The sequence below is a fragment of the Oncorhynchus masou genome, chromosome 29 (assembly GCF_036934945.1).
Source record: "Oncorhynchus masou masou isolate Uvic2021 chromosome 29, UVic_Omas_1.1, whole genome shotgun sequence".
NCBI classification, from domain to species: domain Eukaryota; kingdom Metazoa; phylum Chordata; class Actinopteri; order Salmoniformes; family Salmonidae; genus Oncorhynchus; species Oncorhynchus masou.
This window is the reverse complement of record NC_088240.1, coordinates 7,564,979-7,575,096: the sequence shown is the minus strand read 5'-3', so window position 1 is coordinate 7,575,096 and position 10,118 is coordinate 7,564,979. Positions and strand designations below refer to the sequence as shown.

Sequence of the window (10,118 nt, the reverse complement as noted above, 5' to 3'; positions counted from 1 at the left end):
ACTCTATTCCACATCTGATAACTGATGCAAACAGTAGAATCAGATTTAAAAAGCAGGTAAAAATACACCTTACGGAACAACAGGGACTGTGAAGAGACACAAAAGGCACAGACACATGTAAACAGTACGCACACATTGTTGTATGGTGGTATTGAACATGTTGTGTTGTGGACATGTGGTGGCGTTGGGATGTTATATGATGTCCTGTTTTATCTTTCGTTCATTCAGTACAAACATAGTTCACTGTTTTATCCGTTGTTTTATGTTTTATATGTAATGTGGGTGTTTTGGTGTGTTTGGATCCCAGGAAGAGTAGCTGCTGCCTTGACAGGAACTAATGGGGATCCATAATAAATAAAATTCTCAGTCCAATGTTTTATTTTATTTTTTAACAGCAGGAAATCAGCTCGTAGTGATTTTAGGCATAATAGAAACGTGATCGTATACAAATGGAAGCAAGGTTTGAAATTATTGTTTCAGTCAAATATATTTGTTTGGGTTCTTGCGGCTAATTTGCATACGATCACAAATGATTTGTAATTATTTTTCCGAACCCCAAGAGATAAAAAATCGGGCCTGCAGCTGAATCTAGTAGATGACACCTGCATTACACTAAATTATCTCTCTTAGAATTTCATCACAGAGATGAATAAATAACTAAATCCCGGATGTCAGTAAAGACTATTATTTCTCACTAAGAGATACGTCCTCTTCTCTGCCATCCATTGATGTCTTCGTTTCTTCCTCACATCAGTCTTTCACCCATATCTTCCCCATCCACTTCAAGATCTTTGTGATTGGGTGCAGCCGACATTAAAGGCGAGTCGAGACTGACTGATCAACCAATCACCTTGCATCATTTTTATTTTTTTCATAAACAACAACTTAATATTATTTATAGATCGGCCTGTCAGTCGCGGTGTTGATGCTCTCGAAACACTGCCTTTCTTTTGTATTGTCAGTCAGTCTGGTTATGTGCTTTATGTTCTGTCCACCAGAGGGCGCTCTCTCTCTCTGTCTCTGTCCCCCCAGGCATGATGCTGACCTCATGGTACACCTCATCAGGCTGGGGGCTGCTCTGCAAGGCCAGGATGGAGGAGCACTGAGGATCCAACAGGTACTGCATGGGGTGGGGAGGGGAGAGGAGACTTTGGTCACACTAAAGGCATCAGCTTGCAAACCGAATTAGTGTGCTCGCATACTCCCTTAATTAAAAGACATTCACTTAAAAAATTAGACAAACAGTACTATTGGTGTTTTTGTTCCATCTAAATAGAATTCTAGAATTAATAGACAGAATGAATCTAATATAACTCAAGAAATCTAACATTAATTTTGACATTTTTTTGCAGAAGAGATCTTAGTCACGCAATTTTACATCTAAGATCTTTGGTGCAGAATTTCTCAAGTGAAAAAATGTTTATGATTTGTCTCTTGTTGAAAGACAATAAACACTTTAAGAATCCCTACTGTTGACCAATCACAGACAAGGTGTGTAGGCTACCAACTTCGGCTTGCCTTGAGAAAACATGCTGTGCGCACAAAGAGCCCAAAAAACAACAAGAACTCTTGACGAAGACGAAACCGAACGAAAAAGTCACAAAATGTTGTCATAATATATGCACGAACTGTTCTGAACTTTTTCGGATGGGAAGCATGAGGACGCCTTAAAGGCCTTTAAAAGTAATCTCAATTAACCAAAAACCTTGTGAAATTTGGTCATATTTTATTTATTTAACTAGGCAAGTCAAGTAAGAACAATTCTTATTTACAATGACGGCCTACCATAAGGCAAAAGGCCTCCTGCGGGGACGAGGGTGGGATTAAATATAGGACAAAACACACATCACGACAACAGAGCTACACTACATAAAGAGAGACCTAAAGACAACAACATGGCATGGCAGCAACACAGTAGCAGCACAAAACAGGGTACAAACATTGTTGGGCACAGACAACAGCGCAAAGGGCAAGAAGGTAGAGACAACAATACATCACACAAAGCAGCCACAACTGTCAGTAAGAGTGTCCATGATTAAGGAGATTGAGATAAAACTGTACAGTTTGAGTGTTTGTTGCAGCTCGTTCCAGTCGCTAGCTGAAGAGATCTGAAAAGACGAGCGGCCCAGGGATGTGTGCACTTTGGGGACCTTTAACAGAATGTGACTGGTGTAACAGTTTAACTTTCATCCGTCCCCTCGCCCCAACCCGGGCTCGCACCCTCTGCACACATAGACAACTGACACCCAGAAGCATCGTTACCCATCGCGCCACAAACGCCGCGACAGCACTTGCAGAGCAAGGGGAACAACTACTTTAAGGTCTCAGTGCGAGTGACGTCACCGGTTGAAACGCTATTAGCGCGCACCACCGCTAACGAGCTGGCCATTTCACATCGGTTACACTGGCAGAACAGATGCACATTTATGTTTAAGCAGTCTGTCCACAAGAGATTAGACTAAAACCATTCATTATTATGTCAAGATATAACAGGACACACTGATTACATGGAACTCAGCCAAAGACAGAGCCTCATTGACAGCCCCCCTAAACAGCAGCATGCACATGTCATTTATGGGTTCGCAAAAGAACAAATGATACAGTTACTACACACAAAGAAACACCCAGTGTAATTATTCATTAAAACACACTGATCATGCGCCATACTGACCACTGTGAAATGTCCAGGCAGCTTGACCTTGGGTCTGAGGAAGCTGACCACCCTGTAGCAGTGCCAGAATGCTAGAAACACCAGGGGCACAGACACAGCCATCACCACAAACATCCCCAGGGCCATCACCCAGGGCCTGTCCTTGCCTGCAGACGGTTTAGGGAAAGTGAACACCGGGGACGAAGAATTGAGTTGAGCAAGAGTAGACTTGTACCCGGAGAATCATTGAAGGCAACAATCTAATACTCATAACTTGTGTTTTTAACAGATGTAAAAAAAAAAGGGGGAGGACAAGAAAGAGAGAGAGATGGCGCTCACCCTTAGCGGTGCTCTCACACGTAACGTTGCTGGGCTGGCTTTGTTTGAAGAACCTTTCGGTTACCACCAAGACCTGAAAACAGTACCTGGTCCATTGCTCCAGCTCCAACACCACTTCATGCAGTTGGATGCCATTCATCCGTTTGACCTGCAGGGGGGGATAGAGGAGAATTAAGGAAGCAGTGAGCGCCACGCAATGAGTATGTTTTACACACATTGTAATTCTTTCATATTAAACTGATTGGCAGCCGGAACATTATGAAATAGTCATGTAAACACCTGACTCTGATTATCTTAAAAACCGGTGTAGGTCAAAATTAAATACGCCGATTAAAACATTTTTTTTTTTTTTGCCATCTTTTAAATGATTAGGACATGTAAATCGGCGATCCAGCAGTGTAATTGATCTGCGCATGGGCTAGCACCAGCCGAGCCGTCCTCCCTCAGCGCGATTTAAGTGAGTTCGGGAACAACTGAATGCATGCGTCTCAGAAGTAGCTTTCGCATACAGTAGTACAAACTTCGGTAACACTGTCTTTTAAAGGATCTTTACCACACCGCAATCAACCGTGCATTTACACTGTAACAACCATTATAGTTAACAGTAACAGCTCCTAGTAGTAGTTGCAGTATGTAATTACAGAGGTGTAACAATGAATGCTTGTTTCAAATGGGCAGGTTTCCCACTAAATTCACCAACTTTGTGTGTTTTCGCTTTCTTATCAGCTGCATACAAGCCACAACTGTCACAAAAGTTGTGACCCCTCGTCGGTGTGCTGGATGCCTGAGAGATTATAGCCTTTACAAAAAAAAAGATTGCAGTTTTGAAATGGCAGTAAAAGTGCCTATGCTCAATAGGCTCTAATTACTTACCCTTGAATGTGCACTGTTCATCCTATACTGGGCCGTCAGGGTAGCCTAGTGGTTAGAGCGTTGGACTAGTAACCTGAAGGTTGCAAGTTCAAACCCCCGAGCTGACAAGGTACAAATCTGTCGTTCTACCCCTGAACAGGCAGTTAACCCGCTGTTCCCAGGCCGTCATTGAAAATAAGAATGTGATCTTAACTGACTTGCCTGGTTAAATAAAGGTACATTAAAAACTGTGTCTTCACTCAGTGTTGTTGCTAGCACTTGACCCCAAAATAAAACTTTGTTGAGCTGGCAAAAACAGATCAGTAGGGCAATCTCACCGACTGGGATCTAAAAAAATGGTTTCACATTGTTTCAAAGCATAGTACATTTAATGTTTTGCCCAAGTACAATGTAATTACTAAGGTTTTACACAGGCTGTAGCTAGATAAAATGAAGTTTATCTTGAGCGGCCCTCATTTTAAAGCTTCCGGGAAGTTTCACTTCACAACAAGGTACAGAAATTAAGTGAATTCTGGAATTAAACTTCCCGGAAGCTTTTTAGAATGAGGGCCAGCTTGTCCATATGGATCATCTACTGTAGTTAGTTACATTACATTAGTTACAAGTAAGTACACCTCAAGATACACTTCATTTGAACTATCTACATCCTGTGTAACTCCTAGTAATTACATTGTACTTAGGCAAACATTTAAATGTAATATGCTTTGAAACAGGGTATTTATCCTCATCTGGGATGACCAAGTTAACCCAGATTTGTAAATTTTATTTTGGCGGCAACCGCTAGCAATAACATTGAGTGGAGATATATTTACAACAGTGCACTTTCATGGCTAAGTAATCAGAGCCTATTGAATAAAAAAAAATCTATTGGGACACCCAGCGCACCGACGAGGGGTCACAACCTTTGTGACAGTTGTTACTGAATCAGATGCATCTGAGAAGAAACAAAACAGTACGTTGGTGAATGTAGTGGCACACCGACGAGGGGTCACAACCTTTATGACGGTTGTAACTGTACGCAGCTGATAAGAAACTAAACACTTTAAGGTGGCGAATGTATTGGGCAACCTGCCCTTTTATCACAAGCACGGACCACTAATAAGGACCACTAATAAGGGCAACTAATAAGGGCCACTAATAAGGGCCACTAATAAGGGCCACTAATAAGGACCACTAACAAGGGCCACTAATAAACACCACTAATAAGGACCACTAATAAGGGCCACTAATAAGGGCCACTAATAAGGGCCACTAATAAGCACCACTAATAAGCACCACTAATAAGGGCCACTAATAAGGGCCACTAATAAGGGCCACTAATAAGGACCGCCTTAAAATAAAAAAGCGTTAGCCAAACTGTATACGTCCAAACTCAAATATACTTCCCAAAAATAAACACGATTGCTGTGGCATAATATTATTTTTGATTGCCGGTTTTCTGCATTTATCAGAGCGCCGTCCGGTAGTCTGATTTCAGATGTATCCATGTTAAAAGAGGATTAGTAGGGAAATTGTTCCTTCTTGCAAAGCATGTAAACGTTTTATATCAAACTATTATATTAATCTATCTACAATAATCCCATTATATATTAATCTATCTACAATAATCCCATTATATATTAATCTATCTACAATAATCCCATTATATATTAATCTATCTACAATAATCCCATTATATATTAATCTATCTACAATAATCCCATTATATATTAATCTATCTACAATAATCCCATTATATATTAATCTATCTACAATAATCCCATTATATATTAATCTATCTACAATAATCCCATTATATATTAATCTATCTACAATAATCCCATTATATATTAATCTATCTACAATAATCCCATTATATATTAATCTATCTACAATAATCCCATTATATATTAATCCATCTACAATAATCCCATTATATATTAATCCATCTACAATAATCCCATTATATATTAATCCATCTACAATAATCCCATTATATATTAATCCATCTACAATAATCCCATTATATATGAATCTATCTACAAGAATCCCATTATATATGAATCTATCTACAAGAATCCCATTATATATGAATCTATCTACAAGAATCCCATTATATATGAATCTATCTACAAGAATCCCATTATATATTAATCTATCTACAATAATCCCATTATTGTGTGCATGTAACCGTACTCAATGTATCACCAGATGATCACCCCTACGGTTATCAAGTTCACCATTGGCAGATGGAAAGTAGTGTATGTGCGCAGACCTTAAATCTGCATCTCATACTCCTTATTGGCTACTGTCACACTGACATCAGATGTGAAAGGTCAGGCAAACTGCTTTACTTTGTTTTGCCATTCCTCAGATCCCCCGGTTGTAGGCAGTGGACATCACACTCCAAATGTATAATCCCAGATGGAAAGTAAAATGGCCACCATACCCTCTTCTCCTGGCCCTCCTTCCAGTAGGTGATGTTAAAGGTTGCATGATTGTAGATCTCTTTAAACTCAGAGATCCTGAGCACTGGGTCTTCGATGCTAACTTCAATGTTCGCACCACTGGAGACTAGAGTCACACTGGGAGGGCCTAACGTGGCTGTGGAGAGAGACATGGGAAAGAATGTGACCTGAAGGAAGTGGTGACCTCTCAGGGGTAAAGAAATGACACGGATCACCATAGTCCATTAAAGAGCAGAAGCTGTCAGGCTCCTGTCTGTAATGATACACTCTGCTTTGCCCTAACCTTTGATTTAACAGTACCTGTTATTACACTTTCATACCCATCTCTAGTGCACTGCAAAAAAAAATAATATGAAATGCCCATGTATGTCTTAGGTATAGGTTATGAATATGTTATGATATCCTTATGTAGATTGAAGTTACAGATGGGTAACGAGGAACTCACTGTGTTCATCCATGACAAACTCCTTAGTCTCCACCCAGGGAGATGTCTCTCCCTCTCGTTCTGCCCTCACTTGGAAAGTGTACACTCCGAATTTGTTAAGATGACTGGTGAAGTCACAGCATAGGGCAGTTGTGTCCCAACATACACCCCGGTAGCTGCTCCTGATGCTGTTCCTGTGTTCAAAACAAGACACCACTCTATTGTCATTGCGGTAGACTATTGTTACCAGTGTTTGTAAGCTGTTTGTTTGTTACCAGTGTATGTAAGCTGTTTGTTTGTTACCAGTGTTTGTAAGCTGTTTGTTTGTTCAGTGTATGTAAGCTGTTTGTTTGTTACCAGTGTTTGTAAGCTGTTTGTTTGTTACCAGTGTATGTAAGCTGTTTGTTTGTTCAGTGTATGTAAGCTGTTTGTTTGTTACCAGTGTTTGTAAGCTGTTTGTTTGTTACCAGTGTTTGTAAGCTGTTTGTTTGTTACCAGTGTATGTAAGCTGTTTGTTTGTTACCAGTGTATGTAAGCTGTTTGTTTGTTACCAGTGTTTGTAAGCTGTTTGTTTGTTCAGTGTATGTAAGCTGTTTGTTTGTTACCAGTGTTTGTAAGCTGTTTGTTTGTTACCAGTGTATGTAAGCTGTTTGTTTGTTCAGTGTATGTAAGCTGTTTGTTTGTTACCAGTGTTTGTAAGCTGTTTGTTTGTTACCAGTGTTTGTAAGCTGTTTGTTTGTTACCAGTGTATGTAAGCTGTTTGTTTGTTACCAGTGTATGTAAGCTGTTTGTTTGTTACCAGTGTTTGTAAGCTGTTTGTTTGTTCAGTGTATGTAAGCTGTTTGTTTGTTACCAGTGTTTGTAAGCTGTTTGTTTGTTACCAGTGTATGTAAGCTGTTTGTTTGTTACCAGTGTATGTAAGCTGTTTGTTTGTTACCAGTGTTTGTAAGCTGTTTGTTTGTTACCAGTGTATGTAAGCTGTTTGTTTGTTACCAGTGTATGTAAGCTGTTTGTTTGTTACCAGTGTATGTAAGCTGTTTGTTTGTTACCAGTGTTTGTAAGCTGTTTGTTTGTTCAGTGTATGTAAGCTGTTTGTTTGTTACCAGTGTTTGTAAGCTGTTTGTTTGTTACCAGTGTATGTAAGCTGTTTGTTTGTTACCAGTGTATGTAAGCTGTTTGTTTGTTACCAGTGTTTGTAAGCTGTTTGTTTGTTACCAGTGTATGTAAGCTGTTTGTTTGTTACCAGTGTATGTAAGCTGTTTGTTTGTTACCAGTGTATGTAAGCTGTTTGTTTGTTACCAGTGTTTGTAAGCTGTTTGTTTGTTACCAGTGTATGTAAGCTGTTTGTTTGTTACCAGTGTATGTAAGCTGTTTGTTTGTTCAGTGTATGTAAGCTGTTTGTTTGTTACCAGTGTTTGTAAGCTGTTTGTTTGTTCAGTGTATGTAAGCTGTTTGTTTGTTCAGTGTATGTAAGCTGTTTGTTTGTTCAGTGTATGTACGCCATTTGTATGCCTTAAACTGTCAAGTATTGTGTAAAAAAATATAAATACAGTGAGGGTGTGTTGATGTGTGTGTGTGTGTGTGTGTGTGTGTGTGTGTGTGTGTGTGTGTGTGTGTGTCTGTGAGGGTGTATGACACAAATTCTTCTGGGGATGACAACTTGTGGGTGTGTCATTTCTCCTCTTTCCCAGCACCCATAAGCAGGAAGTGTGCCATATTTAAATGTTCACCCTCACTTGGTTGTGTTGTTTGGTTCTGTTCATATTACCACTTGTATTCTGATCTGTAGGTGAGGTTTCCCGTGTGGTTCTGAGGGGGATCCCACTCCAACACTAGTCCCATGTTGATGGAGGTAATTCTGATGTTACTAGGACTTGGAAGTTCCGCTAACACTGCTGTAAAAGCACAGTTATACACAGTTGAACATACTGACAAATACACATCATTCAGGGGGGTTACAGGCTTTAGATAAACAAGGGTATTGAGTCAGATGGGGACAATTGTATTTTATATGTCTTGGACGATTTTAAGAGGTTTTTTTTTGAGAGAGAGAGACATTAAGCCCATTGCATTTCCTCGAGATGAACACTCTTGACCACATATGGTATGTGGGTAAAACCTTAAACCAGTGTGTATGTATATATTTAGCCTACATCATCAGTATGTCAATCTAACAGAGATCAAAATGCGACGTGTTTCAATTGGTTTACACTAGTGACAGTAAAAGTAGATTATGGAATGTATAAATGCTAAATAAATGTAGCCTATAAAAGACTGTGAAATTATCACGAAATATCAACAACAACAAAAAGTTCGTAAACCAGTCGTGATATTGAACGGTTTAAAACATTCATCTACAATCAAAGCCAATTGATTGACAGCACGTTGGTAGATTGTGCTGTGGTAAAGTCGAAAGAGAAATACTGACCTGTCATTCCATGTAAAGTTATTAAGCATAATAGTTTGACAAACAAGATAGTAAACACCGTAGATTGCATGTTGCCCAAGAGATGTTCTGTGTAGTCCAGCGACAATGAAATGTTCCATTGGCTATATTTGCTTCAGGCCGCTCTTGAGAGTTTATTGTGTACTTTCTGAAAGGGCGGAGAATTGCGGGGAAGCGAAACCAAGCTGAGTGATATAAATACAGAAGAAGCCCGGGCAGGTTTCCACTGAACCAAGTTTAGTTGATGTCGGAAAAAAATCTTTAGGCTTGTTTTAGCTTAATGGAAACGGCAGATATAATATTCATTTTCAAAAGATCGACAAAATGTGTATCCGTTCGACGGGTGGATCTTTATTTTGTCTTACTTTATTGCGACAAATTATGATTGAATGAGCCGTGTTTTCCGAGTAAATGATTGCCTAATACGTTTGATAGAAAACAGGGCACGTGATGTTTCGCCATAACTCCACAATTCATCCTAAATGCCCACTGCTTGTCAAGTAATTTTTCTAATATAAAACTTATATTTATTTGTCAAGTATTGTTCTGACTTGCAAGATTGCCCGAACTGCTGCTTCACCTTGTTTCTTTGTAACGTTACATTCGTTACTTTGATTTCTGAGTCAAAACGGAAAAAGGCTAATTTATTGTTCCCCGAATTTGAAAAACGGAAATCGACTTTGTCATTTATGGTGTTAAAATTAGACAGGGAATAATGGGAAACAAATAACAATATTTATTAAATTTATATTTTCGTTTTGTTCCTACCAAGAAGTACAGAATATTCTGTACTTCTTGGTAGGAATATAGAATATTCCTGGTGCTTTAGGAGTGTTTTCAGCCTGGGTTGCCAGCACAAAGAAAGAAGTCAACTGTGTGAGTGTGACAGGAAAACCAAAATACTCATCTTAGTTATGTTGTAGAACTTATTATGAAGTT

General features: G+C 39.2%; 1 protein-coding gene across 1 annotated transcript; it reads right to left on the bottom strand.

The window, feature by feature from the left end:
* Positions 1-831: 831 nt before the first annotated feature.
* On the bottom strand, positions 832-9,584 carry LOC135518939 (interleukin-10 receptor subunit beta-like). Its single transcript, XM_064943907.1, has 7 exons — positions 9,162-9,584; positions 8,502-8,628; positions 6,755-6,927; positions 6,291-6,445; positions 2,990-3,137; positions 2,672-2,817; positions 832-1,120 (listed from the first exon to the last, which is right to left on the bottom strand). Exons 1-7 carry the CDS (start codon positions 9,229-9,231, stop codon positions 959-961), a joined length of 981 nt encoding a protein of 326 aa, XP_064799979.1. The 5' UTR covers positions 9,232-9,584; the 3' UTR covers positions 832-958.
* Between the last annotated feature and the right edge of the window lie 534 nt (positions 9,585-10,118).

Excerpts from the sequence above, each read along its gene's own strand:
- LOC135518939 (XM_064943907.1), bottom strand. The coding sequence starts at position 9,231 with ATGCAATCTACGGTGTTTACTATCTTGTTTGTCAAACTATTATGCTTA. Across the intron at positions 8,629-9,161 it reads AACTTTACATGGAATGACAG|CAGTGTTAGCGGAACTTCCA; the intron begins GTCAGTATTTCT and ends GTGCTTTTACAG. Across the intron at positions 6,928-8,501 it reads TACAGATCAGAATACAAGTG|GAACAGCATCAGGAGCAGCT; the intron begins GTAATATGAACA and ends TTTTGAACACAG.